General features: G+C 63.2%; 2 protein-coding genes across 5 annotated transcripts; both read left to right on the forward strand.

Annotated features, from left to right (window-relative positions):
* The first annotated feature begins 1,006 nt into the window (after positions 1 to 1,006).
* On the forward strand, positions 1,007 to 8,402 carry WDR18 (WD repeat domain 18). The gene is made up of 10 exons (XM_065658864.1): positions 1,007 to 1,252; positions 1,716 to 1,826; positions 2,408 to 2,541; positions 2,717 to 2,858; positions 3,398 to 3,541; positions 3,707 to 3,771; positions 3,886 to 4,010; positions 6,476 to 6,642; positions 7,287 to 7,355; positions 7,611 to 8,402. Exons 1-10 carry the CDS (start codon positions 1,043 to 1,045, stop codon positions 7,740 to 7,742), a joined length of 1,299 nt encoding a protein of 432 aa, XP_065514936.1. The 5' UTR covers positions 1,007 to 1,042; the 3' UTR covers positions 7,743 to 8,402.
* A 1,254-nt stretch (positions 8,403 to 9,656) lies between these two features.
* On the forward strand, positions 9,657 to 16,193 carry GRIN3B (glutamate ionotropic receptor NMDA type subunit 3B). Of its 4 annotated transcripts, XM_065658861.1 has the most exons (11): positions 9,657 to 10,106; positions 10,826 to 11,424; positions 11,698 to 12,742; positions 12,924 to 13,069; positions 13,190 to 13,305; positions 13,927 to 14,078; positions 14,164 to 14,328; positions 14,401 to 14,468; positions 14,827 to 15,087; positions 15,718 to 15,782; positions 15,848 to 16,193. In XM_065658861.1, the coding sequence occupies exons 1-11, from the start codon at positions 9,657 to 9,659 to the stop codon at positions 15,865 to 15,867; spliced, it is 3,087 nt and encodes a 1,028-aa protein (XP_065514933.1). In that variant the 3' UTR covers positions 15,868 to 16,193. The 4 variants fall into 4 exon arrangements, with proteins under 4 accessions (XP_065514933.1, XP_065514931.1, XP_065514932.1 ...); XM_065658859.1 differs by having other exon boundaries at positions 14,164 to 14,468; XM_065658860.1 differs by having other exon boundaries at positions 14,164 to 14,468; positions 15,718 to 16,193.
* The last annotated feature ends 723 nt before the right edge of the window (positions 16,194 to 16,916 follow it).

Below are 16,916 nucleotides of genomic sequence, written 5' to 3' on the forward strand. Positions count from 1 at the left end.
CTTAAGGGTGTCGATGGGGTCCCTATAGAATGCCTATAGAGAGTCATGGGGTCCTTATGGGGTGCCTATGGAGTTATAGGGTCCTTTACAGGGTGTCCATAGGGCTTGGGGGTGTCTATGGGGTCCCTATGGAATACCTATAGAGTGTCGTGGCGTCCTCATGGGGTCCCTATGGGATGCCCGTGGGGTTATAGGGTCCTTTACAGAGTGTCCATAGGGCTTGGGGGTGTCCATGGGGTTCCTGTGGAATACATACAGAGCGTCACAGGGTCCTCATGGAGTGCCCATAGGGTGTCCATGGGGTCCCTTATGGGGTGCCTATAGGGTTAGGGGGTCCTTTACATCATGTCCATAGGGCTGTGGGATGTCCATGAGGTCCACACAGGGTGTCCACAGGGCTTGGGGGTGTCCATGGGGTCCCTGTGGAATACATAGAGCATCACGGGATCCGCATGGGGTGCCCATAGGGTGTCCATGGGGTTTCTATGGGGTGCCTATAGGGTTATGGGATCCTTTGCAGGGTGTCCATAGGGCTACGACGTGTCCATGAGGTCCACACAGGGTGTCCATAGGGCTTGGGGTGTCTATGGAATCCCTACGGAATACATACAGAGTGTCACGGGGTCCCCATGGGGTGCCCACAGAGTGTCCATGGGGTCCCTATGGGGTGTCTATAGGGTTATGGGATCCTTTACAACGTGTCCATAGGGATTGGGGTGTCTATGGGGTCCCTATGGGGAGCCTATAGGGTTATGGGATCCTTTACAGCGTGTGCATAGGACTTGGGGTGTCTATGGGATCCCTATGGAATACCTATAGGGTGTCACGGGGTCCCCATGGGGTGCCCATAGGGTGTCCATGGGGCCCTTATGGGGTGTCCATAGGGCTCGAGGTCTCTCTATGGGGTGTCCCTATAGGGTGTCTCTATGGGGTGCCAGGCCGCGCCCCGCCCCACGCAGCCGCCTTTGATTGGCGGAGGGAGCAGGCGGGGCGGCGCTCTAGGCGTCCGCCGCGCTCTCTCTGTCCCTGGCGGACCGCGAAGATGGCGGCGCCCATGGAGGTGGCGCTGGTGACGGACGCGGCGGGGCCGCTGTGCAACTGCTCGGCCTGGGAGCTGCACTCGGGCTCGGCGCTGCCCGGTTACCGCGGCGGCAACAGCGGCCCAAGGGGGCTGGCGCTGCTGGGCGGCGAGCACCTCCTGGGCGCGCAGCTCGGCAAGAGCTACATCAACGTCTGGGAGCTCCAGAGGAAGGTACCGGCGCCGCGGCCGGGCCCGGGAGGCCTCGGCTCGGGAGGGACCCCCCACACACACTGCGGCAGTGGGGGGGGGGACCGGGGATCCCCTCCCTTGAGACCCCTGCTCCTGTCCGGGGTGGGGGTCCCGCTCCCCCCCGTTTTCCCCATAGGGAGCCTTGGTCCCCCATGGTCAGTCCCGTCCCCCGCGGCACCTCCTCCATGGAGGCCCGCATCTCCTGGGTGGGGGTCCTGCTCCTCCCCTTTCCCCATAGGGAGCCTTGGTCCACATGGTCAGGTACCCCCTCGCTGGAGCCCCCCATCTCTGTGGTGAGGGCCCCTCTCCCCATGGAGACCCCTTATCCTCCCTCGCCCCACCATCACCAGCATCCCCGTTTCCACAGAGCCCCCCAACCAGTGACACTCCTGAGCCCCCCATCTCCCCCCACACTGAATGGCCGCTGTGTTCTTTCTGCCCCCAGGACCAGCTCCAGCAGAAGATCATCTGCCCCGGGCCAGTGACCTGCCTGACAGCCTCTCCCAATGGGCTCTACATCTTGGTCGGGGTCGCCGAGAGCATCTACCTGTGGGAGGTGAGGGGCTGGCACGGGGAATGGGGAGGGATGGGGTCACATCCTGACCGCTCCACAGCTGCCCCTGTGCCCTCCGGGCTTCAGTAAACCCACATGGTCTGAGCCCTGCAGTGGGGCTTTGCTGGGCCATGGACGTGGCAGCTGCACTGTGGGCTCCACGGTGCCCCAAGGGACAGCGGCTTCCATGGGGCAGGTTGGCAAAGCAGGGGGCAAGAAACTGGTGGGAAGTGCTGGGGGAGGCTGAGGTCTGGTCTTTGGGGCCTGTTCCCCTTCCCTTTCCCTTCCGTTCCCTTCCCTTCCTTCTTCCCGTGCTGCTGAGGCTGCTCCCTTGAAGCTCAACACCGAGCTATCCTTTAGCACTGCTTCAGCTAACTGTACGTGTGACTTGTGAGCTGGGTGGCTGCAGAGGCTGCTGTGCTCTGCTCACTGTCCTTCGGCTCTTAATTAGCGCTGTAATTACATGCGGGTTACACCGGGTTCGGATGAAGCTGCACCCGCAGCCATCGGGGCAGGGCGCTGCGTTATTCCATGCGCCTCAGTGCTCCTTCGTTGATGTTCTCCTGCCCTTTCCTTTGCTGTAGGTCTCCAACGGGAACCTCCTGGCCATCCTGAACCGACACTACCAGGACCTCACGTGCCTCTGCTTTACAGACGACAGCAGCCACTTTCTCTCAGGGGCTAAGGACTGTCTGGCCCTGGTGTGGAACCTTTACAGGTAACGGTGGCCTGTGAGGAGGTCTCAGCTCATCCAAACTCATTCGTATGGGGGACAGAGAGCATCTGGGTGAGGAGCGTATGAACAAGAGATCGGCCACCGCTGCCTGGAGGTGGAATCAGCCGGAAGCCCCTGTGCCTGAGCTGTTGGTAAAGCCTCTCTGTTCTCCCCACAGCGTCCTGCAGGCAGAGCCCTCCCAGATCCCTGACCCACGCCACGTGTGGTCCCGACACAGCCTCCCCATCACAGACTTGTGCTGTGGCTTTGGAGGCCCCTTGGCACGAGCTGCCACAGCCTCCCTGGACCAGACAGCGAAGGTGAGGCTCAGCTCTGTCCCACCCGACAGAGTCCCAGAGGCACACGGGCCCCACGGGGTTAAAGCAGTTTCTGCTGGGCTGCAGGGTTGCAGTAGCTGAATATCTTGGCTGTCTCTGGGATGACTCAGAGCTGCCAGACCTAATGGGCTTTGCCTCTCCAAACACCAGCAGTTCCTCTGCACCTGCCCTTGAGCTGGGCCTTTGCAGTCCCTCTTCTCCTGGGGAGCCTTGGGACCAGCTCCCCTCATTCCCTCACTGATGCCCTTTAGTCTGGAAGGGGAGGGAGCAGAGCAACCTGGAGCTTGCTCCTCCTGCCCTGCAGGAGGGCTCTGCCCTGGGGGGCAGGATGGGCATGGGATGAGTTTGGAGCTGCCTGGGAAACTTGTCGCATGGTCACAAAGGAGCCTGGTCCTGGGTTCTGCCCTGGGCTCTGTTCCCTCAGCCACAGCACGGAGGGGATGCTGTACGTGCTGCCGCTGGGCAGCAGCATGTTCTTCCAGTGTTTAAGCCCCTAATTCTCCTGTACCCTCTCGCTCTAGCTCTGGGAAGTCTCGTCTGGGGAGCTCCTGCTTTCTGTCCTCTTCGACGTGGGCATCATGGCTGTGACTCTTGATCTCTCCGAGTACCACATGTTCTGCGGTGGCATGGACGGATCCATCTTCCAGGTTGACCTCTGCGCCTGGGTGAGTGCTCGCTGCTGCTCTCCGCACCCTGAGCCACTGTCACCTCCCTCTACAGGGCCTGGGTTCCCCTGTATGTCCTCTGCCCCCTCCAGACACAGTGAGGAACCTGTTGGCTTCCCCAGTTTAACCTCTTCTCTCCCTTTCCTCCTTCCTTCATTTCTGCAGCCGGTCCAGAGAGACCGGACCTTCCAGACGGAGCGGGAGAACGGGAAGGTCTTCAAAGGGCACAGGTGAGGGACCAGCCATACTTGCCAAGCACCTCCTTGCCCCTCTCTGCCCTCCTCGCCAGTTTCTGGGTGATCCACGGGTCATCCCGAGTTGACACATCCTGTTCCCCATTCCAGGAACCAGGTGACGTGCCTGTCGGTGTCCACGGATGGCAGCCTCCTGCTTTCCGGCTCGCACGATGAAACAGTCCGGCTGTGGGACATCCAGAGCAAGCAGTGCCTGAAGACGATGAATCACAAAGGTAGGCATGCCCTTATCAACCAGGATCCTGCCCTCCTCAGCCACTGCTGCTGCTCTCACACCACCCTGGGCACTACAGGCATTACTGCACGCCTCCAGGAAGGGCAGAGGAAGCAAAGGGATGCCTCAGCTGTCTGGAGCAATGGTTGACCTTGCCCATGTCTGTTGACAGCCCCGCTGGGCACTGTCAGGGAGTGAGTCATAGGTTTCACCCTGTCACTGAGGACATCCAGGATCTTCCTCCTTGTTTTCCAAAGGGAGCGGTTGCCCCACACGCACCCAAAGGCCTGGGGAAGCTGAGAGAGGGGGTGGAATGTGTCTGGAGAAGAAACTGTCTCTGACCCCAGCAAGGAGCACCCATGAGCTCATTAGGCCTGAAGTGAATCTGATATAAGCTGTTGTCTGGGATTGCGGGCCAATGGCTCCAATAAACCACCCAAACAAACCTTTGCAAGCTCAGATTAGCAATTAGGTGCCTTGGAGCAGTGGCTGCGTCAGGATTTAGCCCTTCTGCTGCTAACAGAGGATTTCTTATGTGCTCACCCTGTTCTGCAGTGCCTGTACGCTGCTCTTTCAGGGGGGCTGGCACATTGCTCTCTGGGCACTGCCTCAGCCCTCCCAGAAGGTGATACGGGTGGCAGTGGCGCCCTGTTCCTCTGGGCAGAGGTGGGCAAGCTGCTGCCGCAGGGCAGACACTGGGAGCCAGGCTGCCTCCTTGCCTTTTGCTGCCAAGGGCTGTTTCTAATGGGGACCTACTGCAGTGCCCATCCAGCCTTGCTCCGCTGGCACTGGGTGGGTGAAAGCCAACAGGATCTGAGCTGTGTGAGTCACCACTGGATCAGGCATTAAACCCCCCCGAGGCTGCAGGGGAGTGCAGGAGGGCACAAGCTCTTCCCTGCTGCGCCCCTAGTGCATTCCCTGAGCCTTTCCCTCCCCAAGGCAATGCTGCCAGGAGCTCTCCTGCTGCTCCTGCAGCCTCCAGCCTGGTGTGCTCGGGAAGCATTGCCCTCCCCTTGATGGTGCTGCAGATAGATCAGAGGGGTTGGAGCGTGGCTCAGGGCTCGAGGAGTGCGACTGTGCAGCAGGAGACATGCAGGGAGCTTTTCCTGCAAGGTTTGCCTGTCCTTGATGGGGGAGGCAGGGCATGGGCAGGCGGATGGGCTCAGAGGAACTGGGCTGCTGCTCTCAGATAATGAGCTCTGTGCTGGGCAAGGCAGGGCTGCTCCCGGTCACCAATGTGGCTGGTTCTAGTCCCAGCACTGCCCCAAACCCCCCAGCCTCCAGTTCCCTCCTGTCGCACGAGCTCCATCCTTCCCTCTGCAAACACTGTGTGGCACAGACCATCCCTGAGCTCCTTCGTGCTTCTCCTGCCCCAGGGATGCTCCAGTAGATCCCTCCTGGCCCAAGGATGCCAGTTGGAAGATGGGTTGTTTGTGTGCTCCCTGTTGAGCCCAGTCCACGTTGGCAGCTGGTGCACTGGGACAAGGGATGCTTGGATGGGACTTGTGTTTGCACTGGGGCTGCGAGTGGCCGGGGGGGGATCTTGTGAGAGTCCTGCTCTCTGCCTGTCCTGTCCCTTCCTTTCACATTGTGCTGCCAGCAGTAACTCACTGCTGGGTGCTTGTGAAGAACCAGCAATTGTCTTGTCTTTGGGCAGGGAGCAAGAGTAAAACAATAGGCTTGTTACAGCAAAGCGTTGGCAAAGAGCAGCTTCGGGGCCAGGCTGGGGGTGCTGGCAGAGCCTTTGGTTTTCCAGTGGGATTCAGGGAGGGGCAGGCTTCGGGGCAGGCTCTGGTCTAGCTGGATGGGGAGATGATGGAGAGGGAGCCCTTGTCTGCATCAGAGGTGCTTTGGTCCATCTGCTCTGCAGAGACTGAGAGCATCAGGCAGCCTCATGCCTCCCCTGGCTCCCTCTCTTACCCTGCACCATTCCCACTGCCTCCAGCTGGGGCACTGGGCAAGCACCTGCCCCTCTTGGGTGCATCTGGATCCTTTTAACCTTCCCCTTCATGCTGTCGAGTGCAGCCGGGGGGAGATGGATGGCAGGGCTTTAGTTGCGGCCTCTCTGCTCACACACCAGAGCTGGGCTGCTGCTGTGCCTGACCCGGACGGGGTTTGGCTATGGGGGGCAGTGGTGGGAGTCATCCAGCAGAAGTGGGGCTGCTGCCAGGGAGCCGGAGCCTGTGTGGGTGAAGTGTGGTAATGAAGATGCTCATTAGCTGTGCCAAAGGAGAGTGTGTGATAGATGACTGCAGGAGCCAGGCGGGAGAGCAGCGGCGCTGGTGGATGCCTGGGTCTGCAGGGGATGGATGGGCCTCCCGCTCCTCCCCGAGCTGCAGCGGGCTGAGGGGCTCTGCCTCTTCCTGGGGAGGGAGCTGGGACCCTGGCACGGGTCATTCTCTGTTCTCAGGGCACCAAACCCAGCGGGGGGAGCCTGACCCGTCCCCTCCTCTTGTCCCATCGCAGGTCCGGTTACGAACGCCTTCATCGTGCTGGCCCCCGCCAACATGCTCAACCCCGACGGGAAGCCCAGCGCGCCCCTGCCCAAGTTCAGCAAACACCTCCACGGCACCGAGAGCAGCGACGAGCAGGGCAGCGAGGGGCTGACGCTGCGCCTGGGCCTCCACCAGCAGGTACTGGGAGGAGGGGATGGGGGGATGCAGTGGGGAGGTTGTGCTGGAGGCTGCAAACCCTCTCCTCCAGGCACAGCAGCGGTGGCTGCTCCGTGCTGATCCACAGCAGCTCCACAGCCTCTTCTGATCTCCCGCACGTTGCCAGACACCCCCCAAGTGCTGTTACTGAACGCAGAGGAGCTGAGCCCTGCCCGCTCCCTTCTCCAGCGCCGCACAGCCTGTTCCTCCCCTTCTTCCCCGGGCTCCACAATCCCTCCTGGCTGCTGCAGTCATTTGTCCTGCCAGCCTTGTGCCGCAGCCCGGGCTGGCTCTGCTGTCCCACCACCGCCGTTCCTCAATCCCGGCATGGCTGTCCCTAGGCGGGGGGGTCCTGCACTACTGGTGCTCCCCAGGTGCCTGCTGGTGCCCCCAGAGCTCTTCTCTGTCAGTGTCTGTCCCCGGTGAGTGTCAGTCCTGCCCCGGCTGATGGATGAGCTCTGTGTCGGGTGCTGTTTGCAGGGCTGGCCATACCCTGCTCTGTTTCTGCTTTGTCCCGTGGGGCTGGGGGGGGGTTTCTTTGGCTGCTCCAGCAGGGAACCCTGCCTGGGAGCACTGGGAGAGGACCTGGGTCGCCTGTCTCAGTCCCTCCTGTTTGGCCCCTGCAGGAGTCTGGAGAGAGCTACCTGGAGAAGGCCAGGAGAACCTACTCGCAGATGTACTCCACAAGGGAAAAGGTGAGAGCTGCGCCGAGATGGGGAAGTGGTGTCCTTCTGGTGCAGACCTCTTGGGGGTCCTCCGCAGCTGAACCAGCTTCTGGGGCCTTGTGCAAGCTGGGGATAGGAGGAACGAGCCCTGGAATTCGCTGGAGGCAGCAGGAAGGGAGGAGATGGAAGAGGGAGCGACCTAAAGGGTTTGGGGTGAGCAGCATCCACTGGCCAGGACCCAGAGCCGGGTGCCTGATGCTTCCCTATCGTGTTTCCCTGTCACAGAACCTGGTGGGAGACCAGGAGCACCTGACGATCCAGGTGAGTGAGCTGGAGGAGGAGGTGAGCACCCTCCGGAAGATCAACAAGAACCTCTTCGACTTCTCCGCTCGCATCATCACCAAACCCGCCAAATGAAGCGGCAGCCGCTGCCCTCGCCCCCCTCCTCTGCCTCTCCCTGCCCTGGGGACCAGCCCCAGCCTGCCCGGGGCTCCTGCACACGCCTGCCCCGCGCCACACACGGAGCTGGGCCTGGCACCCCCTCCGGTGCCACGGGCCTGGGGCTGCGGGGATAACTCGGGGACCGCTGTCACCCGGATTCGCTGCTGGAGGCAGATTCGGAGCATCCGGCTGCGGGAGGAGCGGCACCGGCTCCGAGGTGGGGCTCAGGATGCGGCTCCTGCTCTTTCCCTGTCTCTTCCCTGGCCCTTTCCTGTTCTTTTTGTTACTTGACCCTGCGGTGCAGACGGAAGCGTGGGCTTTCTCCTAAATAGCGGTTTGAGATTGGAGTTTGGAGACCCCATCCACCCATCCCACCCTTGGGAATGCTGCTTGGCATCGCCGCACCCCTCACAGCCGGGACCCGCTGGGGTCCACTCTTGTGACAGCGGGTCCTGAGCAGCTCCTGCTCCTGGAGGGGAGGGGGACAGGGGGGGACCAGGACTCTGCCCCAGGGTGCAGGGGGTGGTTTTAGCCCACGGGTGCTATTTCCAATCTTGTAACATGACAATTTATATATATTTGGATCCAGCTACTTTGGTTTTGGGGTGTTCTGGTGGGGGACTCGGCCTTTTGTATTGTCATGAGCATGGCGGGGAGGGGGTGGGGGAGAAGGGGGGGTTCTGTTTAGGTTTATTTTTTACATAAAAGATTTGGTTTTTATAGTGAAAGGTGCCTCAGGTTTCTCTTTTCAACTCCCGGCTGCTGGCGCCGGGGCTCGGTAACCCAGCGGCAGCTCTGGCCATGGGGAAGGCAATTCCCATCGGAGGGAAGCAGCGCTGCTCCGGCCTCAGGAACCTGCCGGGGGATGGAGCAGGGCCCTGGCTCCTGACAGGGCCTTAGATAATGCTTTTAGCTTAATAAGCACCGTTTTGCTCCCATTTGCTCCCACTTTGCTCCTGCCAGTTTGGATCCACGTCCAGTGGCTGCAGCAGGGAGCTGGGAGCATGCTCCCCCATCCGCCCCATACGCAGAGCCTGGGGTTGCGGTGCTGGTTGGGGCTCCCTGTGAGCCCCTTCCTGTGCTGCACCCAGGCAGAAGCTGGGTTTGGGGGGACAGTTTCATACCCAGAGCCTGCTCCCCCCCTTCCCCAGTGCTCATCCACAGGAAGGAGCTGCTGGGGGTCCCACAATGGAGAACTTGATCCAGGGGGGACCAGCACCCCCTGCTGAGGGGCTCCCACTGCCCTGGCAGGATTAGCTCTGCCCCCCCTCCCTATCTCTGGAGGGGTAATTCATTAGCTGTGACTCATTGGATCAGCCCAATGATCAATACTTGTTGCCAGCTGGTACCTGGCTCCATCCCTCACTTTCTTTTCCATATGGATTTCGCAGCGTGTCCCTGCCTCCTGGTACCCGCTGCCTGTGCTGCTGGGGCCGGGCCTCAGTTTCCCCGGGGGTGATGAGGAGGGTGACCCCTGGAGAGGAGGAAGGCTCCAAAACCCTGCAACTCTCCCCCCCCACAAGGCTCGGGGACCCCCCGGTTTTGAGGCTGCGGAGGGATGGGGGGGTTCCAGCCCCTGCCTTCACCCTGTGCTGGGGGCGAGCTCAGGGCTCCGAGCCCGGCTCGGCGAGGAGGAGGAGGAGGAGGAAGGTGCCCGTGGTCCAGAGGCAGCCGGGACCACGATGGGGACCGCGGGGCTCCTACCCCGGGACCCCCCCAGGCCTCATCCGCGCTGCTGCGTGCGCCCGGGGGCTGCGGGACTGGACCAGAGCCCCCGAACCCCCCCCCCCCCCCAAACCCCGGCTCCGCTCCCGGCCCCGCCCCGCGCCGCCCCCGCCCCCGGTCCGCCCCGTCGGGGCGCAGCGCGGCGGGGCCGCTGGCGACGGGCTCATGGCGGGGCTGCGGGCGCTGTGGCTGCTGGCGGCGCTGGGCGCGGCGGGGGGGCACCCGCAGCCCTGCCGCGTCCCGGCCCCCCCCGGCCCCGCCGTGCGCCTCGGGGCGCTGCTGCCGCCCGGCTCCCCCCGCCGCGCCCGGCTCCGCGCAGCGCTGGCCAGAGCCGCCGGTGCCGGTGCCGGTGCCGGTGCCGGTGCCAGCCCCGGGGGGACGCCGCTGCCCTCGAACCTCAGCCTGGAGGTGGTGGCCGGCGGCCCGGCCAAGCGGGACCCGCGCTCGCTGTCCCGGTGGCTCTGCGGGGCGCTGGCGGGGCGCGGCGTTGCCGCCGTCCTGGCGCTGCCCCGGTCCCGGCGGGAGCTGCTCCTGCTCGACTTCCTCGCCGCCGCCCTGCAGGTCCCCGTCCTCAGCCTCCCGGACACCCGCGGGCTCCTGCCCGTCCGAGCGCAGGTAGGACCCGCACCCGCCGCGCCGGGCAGAGGGGGGGCACCGGGAGCAGGTCCCCGGCCCGGCTCCGTCCCTGCTCCCGGCTCCATCCAAGCTCTTCTCTCCCTCACAAGCGGGTCGCAAACCGGCTCCTCTCCAGACCCTGATTCCAGCTCCAGCCCCGGCTCCTCGCACTTGCTGCATCCCGGCTCCATCCCAACTCTGTCCTGGCTCCATCCCGGCTTCCACCTCGGCCCTATCCCATCCCCATTGCATCCCGGCTCTATCCTGAGCACCCACCCTTTGTCTATCCCAGCCTCATTCCGGGTCCCCTCCTAGCTTCTGCCTGTCCCCCATCACAGCAATATCCCAGCCCCCTTCTGGCCCCCGTTCCAGCCCCATCCTGGCTTTACCCCAACCTCCATCCCATCTCTATCCTGGCTCCATCCCAGCCCCCATCTCATCTCTCATGGCCCCCTGCCCGACTCTACCCCAGCCCCATCCCAGCTCTCAGCCCAAGGCAACTTCCCTGCCTCCTCCAGCAGCCCTGCATCCCCCAAGCCCCAGTCCCGACCCCAGGGATGTGCCTGGTGCTGGATCCCCTCAGTCCCCTGTGCTGGATGGGGCAGGGAATGGGCAGAGTGCGGGCAGGGCGGGAGGGACCGTGGCTGCTGCTGCCTTTGGACTCTTCCCGTGGGCAGGAGCCAGGCAGGGGCCCAGCCACAACCCCTCTGTGTCTGCAGAGCCCCTTCCACTTCCACGTGGACCGGCAGAGCTCGCTGGAGACGCTGGTGGATGTGGTGCTGAGCATCCTGCAGGCCAACGACTGGCACGAGACCAACCTGGTGCTCTGCCACCCCTGGGACGTCTCCGGCTTCCTCAGCCTCTGGGCCCGTCGCTCCCAGCTCTTGCTCCGCACCATCCTGGACCTGGGTTACCTGGATGAGCCCAGAGCCTCCCGCTCCCTCCAGCAGCACCGGGCGCACTTCAGGGCCCTCTCCAGCCCGGTGCTGATGCTCGGCTGCGACCTGCAGCGCGCCCGGCTCATCTTCCGCACGGCCGAGGAGTCGGGGCTGCTGCCGCAGGAGCTGCACTGGGTGCTGGGGTCCCCGCTCAGCGCCGGCGAGCTGCAGACCGAGGGGCTGCCCCCGGGGCTCCTGGCTTACGGGGAGCTCAACCCGCCGCCGCTGGAGCTCTTCATCCAGGACGCGGTGGAGCTGGTGGCCCGCGCCGTCCGCAGCGCATCCCGCACGGGGCCCGGCCCCGCCGAGCTGCACACCACGGGGAACTGCAGCAACGGGCGCCCGGCGGGCGGCGAGGCCCCGGGGCTCATCCTGTCCCGGTAAGGGAGGTGCTGGGGTGCCCCTTTCCCTGGCTCCATCACATCGGGGTGCCTGGGAGGGGGGTGTGCAGAGCCCTGTGTGGTCCCTGCTGGGGCTCAGTGCCCTCCGGGACACGCTCTGCGCTGGCTGCACGGGGGGGGAATGTGTCACTTCCCATCTCCCTTAACGCTTCCCGGGCACGGCTGCTCCATTACCGTCAATAACACCCGGCCCTGCCAGTGCCTGAATCGGGCTCCCGGCTCCCGTGACCCCCCCATTCCCTTCCCCTCCAGGTTCCTGTCCAACGCCTCCTTCCACGGGCGCACGGGGCCGGTGCGGGTGCAGAGCGCGAGGCTGGTGCGGCCGGAGCAGCGCTTCCACGTGTGGCGCCTGCAGCGGGACCCGCGGGGGGCCCCGGCCTGGGGGACGGTGGGGTCGTGGCACCGTGGGAGGCTGGAGCTGGAGGAGGGCGCGCGGCAGAGCCAGCGCCACGGCCCCGGCGAGGCGGCCGCGGGCAGCCGGCGGCGGCTGCGCGTGGTGACGCTGGTGGAGCATCCGTTCGTCTTCACCAGGGAGGTGGACGAGGACGAGAGCTGCCCCGTTGGGCAGCTCTGCCTGGACCCCGGCACCAACGACTCGGCTGTGCTGGACGCCCTCTTTGAGGAGCTGGGTGCCGGCAACGGCTCGGTGCCGCGGGCGTACAAGAAGTGCTGCTACGGGTACTGCATCGACCTGCTGGAGAAGCTGGCGGAGGACTTGAGCTTTGCCTTTGAGCTCTACATTGTGGGCGATGGGAAGTACGGGGCCTGGAAGAACGGGCGCTGGACGGGGCTGGTGGGGGACCTGCTCAGCGGCACGGCCCACATGGCCGTCACCTCCTTCAGCATCAACTCGGCACGGAGCAAAGTCATCGACTTCACCAGCCCCTTCTTCTCCACCAGCCTGGGCATCCTGGTGAGGACCAAGGATACGGCGTCGCCCATCGGGGCCTTCATGTGGCCCTTGCACTGGACCATGTGGGTGGGCATCTTCGTGGCCCTGCACATGACGGCCCTCTTCCTCACCCTGTACGAGTGGAAGAGCCCCTATGGCATGACCCCGCTCGGCCGCAACCGCATGAAGATCTTCTCCTACTCCTCAGCCCTCAACCTCTGCTACGCCATCCTCTTTGGGCGCACCGTGTCCAGCAAGACGCCCAAGTGCTGCACCGGCCGCTTCCTCATGAACCTCTGGGCCATCTTCTGCCTCCTGGTGCTCTCCAGCTACACGGCCAACCTGGCGGCCGTCATGGTGGGGGACAAGACCTTCGAGGAGCTCTCGGGCATCCACGACCCAAAGGTGGGAGAGGGTCCGGGCTGCTTCGGATGGGGTGGGAGCAGGGTCCATGGAAGAGGGATCCGTCCTGGCTGCCCCTTCCCTGATAGGATGCGCGTTGAAGGTCCCCGCAGCCCAGGTCCTTGGGATGCGTCCCCAGGGAGCCGGGGCTGTTCCCCACTGATGCTCTGGTGCCTCCTTCCAGCTGCATCACCCCTCGCAGGGCTTCTGCTTCGGCACCGTGTGGGAGAGCAGCGCCGAGGAGTACATCAAGAAGAGCTTCCCCGAGATGCACGAGCACATGCGGCGCCACAACGTCCCCAACACCCCCGCCGGCATCACCATGCTCAAGTGAGGGGCCAGGACAGCGTTTTGAGGGGGTGTCCCGTCCCGTCCCGTCCCTTTTTACCCCTTCCAGGGCAGGTTTTGCCCCATCCCTTCAGCCCTGAGGGTGCCCCTGTGCCGGTGCAGGACGGAGCCCCCCAGGCTCAACGCCTTCATCATGGACAAGTCGCTGCTGGACTATGAGGTCTCCATTGACTCTGACTGCAAACTGCTCACCGTGGGGAAACCCTTCGCCATCGAAGGTCGGGATGGGGGGGAAATGGGGAGCTGTTGGGGGCGGCACAGGACTCTGTGTGTGTGCTTGTGTGTGTGTGCTCATGTCTGTGTCTGTACATGTGTGTGTGTCTGTGTGTGTCCGTATGTGCCTGTACATGCCTGTACGTGTTTGTATGTGTCTGTACATGTCTGTATGTGTCTGTACGTGTCTGTGTGTGTCTGTACGTGTCTGTGTGTGTCCGTATGTGTCCATATGTGTCCGTATGTGTCCACATGTGTCTGTATGTGTCTGTACATGTTTGTATGTGCCTGTATGTGTCTGTACATGTCTGTACGTGTCTGTGTGTGTCCGTATGTGTCCACATGTGTCTGTGTGTGTCCGTATGTGTCCATATGTGTCCGTATGTGTCCACATGTGTCTGTATGTGTCTGTACATGTTTGTATGTGCCTGTATGTGTCTGTACATGTCTGTACGTGTCTGTGTGTGTCCGTATGTGTCCATATGTGTCCGTATGTGTCCACATGTGTCTGTATGTGTCCGTATGTGTTTGCATGTGTGTGTGCTCTGCCCATGGCTCCCATGGGGCCGTGCCGGGGGGATGCTGCCCCTCTCCCCGGCTCCCCAGCGCCCTGTCCCCGGCGCCAGGCTACGGCATCGGCCTCCCGCAGAACTCGCCGCTCACCTCCAACATCTCCAAGCTCATCAGCTGGTACAAGTCCTCCGGCTTCATGGACCTCCTCCATGACAAGTGGTACAAGATGGTGCCGTGCGGGAAGCGCGTCCTCGCCGTCACCGAGGTGCTGGGCTCACAGGGTGGGGGGGCTCTGGGGGTCTGACCCCCGCACAGCCCAGCTCAACCGACACCCTTTGTTACCCCCGCAGACCCTGCAGATGGGGATCTACCACTTCTCAGGGCTCTTCGTGCTGCTCTGCATCGGGCTCAGCACCTCGCTGCTCACCTCGCTGGGTGAACACGTCTTCTACCGCCTCGTCCTGCCCCGCATCAAGCGCAAGAAGAGGTTCAATTACTGGCTGCACACGAGCCAGGTGCTGCTGCTCCCTCTCCCCCTGCTCATCCCTCCTCCGCTCCCCGGCTCACGCGTCCTTTGTTCCCCACAGAAAATCCACCGGGCTCTGAACATGGGCACAGAGGAGCAGGAGAGCCGAAAGCTGGGCTCGGAGCAGAGGTACGGCCGCAGCGGGTGCTGCCCCACTCGCCCTTTACATTTGCATTGGATACAGGAGCAATTCCTCATCCAAAAGGGTGCGGAAGTGCCCGGAGAAGCTGTGGCTGCCCCATCCCTGGCAGTGCTCAAGGCCAGGTTGGACACAGGGGCTCGGAGCAAGCTGCTCCAGTGGAAGGGGTCCCCATGGCAGGGGTTGGAGCTGAAGGAGCTCTAAGCTCCCTTCCAACCCAACCCGGGTTGGGATTCCGTGATCTTCAAGCTCTTTTCCACCCCGGTCCATTCCATGCTTCTATTCCTCCCCATGGGCACCCCCTGTTATTGGGGGGGCTCCCTGCTCAACGCTCCCACCCCTCCCAAGGCGCGCGCTGCAGCCGAGGCCCTGGAGCACGCGGCGGGTGCGCTTCCAGCTGGACAGCAAAGCCCCCCCCGACGGCGAGGAGCCCCCCGGGAACGGGCCCCTGGAACGGGAGCTGCGGGAGCTGGAGCGGAGCATCCGGGAGCTGCGGGACCGGCTGCGGGCGGCGCTGGCCAGGAGGAGCGAGCTGGTGGCTGCGCTGGGCACGGCCAAGGGCGGCCGGGGGCTGCCTGCGCCCATGGGTAGCGAGGAGCCCCCCGAGAGGTGATGTGAGCAGGGACCGCGGTGGGGAGCCCCAAAGCAGCCCAAAGGGCAGGGCGGTCCCGTCCGTCGGAGCGGGAGGAAAGGGATGAGGGAGGGAAGGAAAAGGGCTTTGGGGTGGGAGGATGGAGAGGAGGTGTCCTGGGGCTGCCTTCCCCCTACCCACGTCCTTCATTTCCCTTTCCTGGGGCTTAAACTGCAGGCAGCAGCCTTAGCTGAGGGGGTTAGATTGGGCTGGGGGTTTAGGTAGTGAGGGGATGAGGGTTTTGGGATGGGGGTTTAGGCAGCGATGGGATGTGAGTTTTGGGATGGGGGTTTAGGCAACGATGGGATGTGAGTTTTGGGATGGGGGTTTAGGCAGTGATGGGATGAGGGTTTTGGGATGGGGGTTTAGGCAGTGATGGGATGAGGGTTTTGGGATGGGGGTTTAGGCAGTGATGGGATGAGGGTTTTGGGGTGGGGGTTTAAGCAATGGGATGGGATATGAGGCCCCCCCCAGCCCCTTCCTGAAGGCTGGGGGATTAAGTCACAAAGATGATGGAGACAAGTAACGGCTGCTTTTTGCCTTCCGCCTGCATCCTCAATGCAGCAACGCTTGGGGCGAGGGTAACGCTTCCCTTCCCCCTACTGCAGGCACCCACGGGCCCGGCCCAGCTCAGCCCCACCGCAGGGCAGCAGAGAGGAGGAGGAAGAGGAAGGTGAGTAACCCTCGCCCCACAGCGCAGCGATGTGGCAGCAGGACAGGTCCCAAACGCCCCTCCAGGAGCAGCAAAGCCGGGCTGACCTCCAGAGGCACCGCGGGTGGATGGTGAGAGGTGGATGCGCCGGTCCATGTGGAGCAGGGAAAAGCCCCTGGCTTGGGCCAGGGGAGGAAACAACCCCCAAATCCAGCTGGGAAAGGAGCAGGCGACAGCACAGCAAGATCCTCCCTGCCCGCAGCCTTCCCACTGGAGCATCCCTCTGGGATGCTCCTCAGAGCCCCCCTTCCAGCAGAGCGGCTGCAGGACCCCCCAGCAGCGCCGCAGCAGCGTTAGAGATCATATTTATTATATACAAACACATTTTGTACATTAATTAAATAGAATGAACTCTACTCTTCATTCATCAAAGCATTTGGTTTGGTTTCCCCTCCTCCCTTCCTCTCCCACCCCCCCTACCCCCACTGCCCAACAGCCCCTGGCTCTGCCTGCACCCGGTCACGAGCAGGGGCCCCCCGCAAAGCAACACCCGGGGCTCCTTGAGGCCAAACACAAAGAAAAGGGGGGCCTTGGGGTGGGAAATGCAGAGACAGTGAAGCGGGGGGGGAGCTCCGAGCCCCCCAGCACCAACAGGGAAACCTTTTCCTGGTGGAAGATGCTGGAACGTGCACAAGAGCACCCGAGGGAACGGACTCCAGGCGCTGCTCAGCGGCAGGGAGATGACTCTGAACTTGGGGGGCACAGTGACAGCTCCCCCCAAGGGCAGCACCCCATGAGGCACCTCCTCTCTCCACCTTGTTCCTCCTCCTCTCAGCCCTATGACCATGCTGCAGCCCCGAGCATCCCCCCCTCTACCTGCCCCTGCAAACCCTGGTGTGAGGCCTGCCCGTCCCTGTCCCCAAGCCCGGCAGGAGCAGGGCAGAGGGGTCGGACCCAGGCAGCTTGTAGGGAAAGGAGGGAAACCAGCTGAAATGTCTTGGCTCCTTTTGGTTCTTTGCTGAACCAGCCACTGCAAGGGCTGAGGCAGGGAAAAGCCGCTCTCTGCGCTGGGATGGGGCTGATCTTGGACACAAACGTGTCCCGTGGCAGGGACAAGGCACTGAAAAGCAAACGCCATCCCCAGGGCAGAGCTGC

Source organism: Lathamus discolor, chromosome 21 (genome assembly GCF_037157495.1).
Source record: "Lathamus discolor isolate bLatDis1 chromosome 21, bLatDis1.hap1, whole genome shotgun sequence".
In the NCBI taxonomy this organism is placed as follows: Eukaryota; Metazoa; Chordata; class Aves; order Psittaciformes; family Psittacidae; genus Lathamus; species Lathamus discolor.

Excerpts from the sequence above, each read along its gene's own strand:
- WDR18 (XM_065658864.1), top strand. The coding sequence starts at position 1,043 with ATGGCGGCGCCCATGGAGGTGGCGCTGGTGACGGACGCGGCGGGGCCG. Across the intron at positions 1,827-2,407 it reads AGAGCATCTACCTGTGGGAG|GTCTCCAACGGGAACCTCCT; the intron begins GTGAGGGGCTGG and ends CCTTTGCTGTAG. Across the intron at positions 2,542-2,716 it reads CTGGTGTGGAACCTTTACAG|CGTCCTGCAGGCAGAGCCCT; the intron begins GTAACGGTGGCC and ends TTCTCCCCACAG.
- GRIN3B (XM_065658859.1), top strand. The coding sequence starts at position 9,657 with ATGGCGGGGCTGCGGGCGCTGTGGCTGCTGGCGGCGCTGGGCGCGGCG. Across the intron at positions 11,425-11,697 it reads CCGGGGCTCATCCTGTCCCG|GTTCCTGTCCAACGCCTCCT; the intron begins GTAAGGGAGGTG and ends CTTCCCCTCCAG. Across the intron at positions 15,088-15,717 it reads AGCGAGGAGCCCCCCGAGAG|GCACCCACGGGCCCGGCCCA; the intron begins GTGATGTGAGCA and ends CCCCTACTGCAG.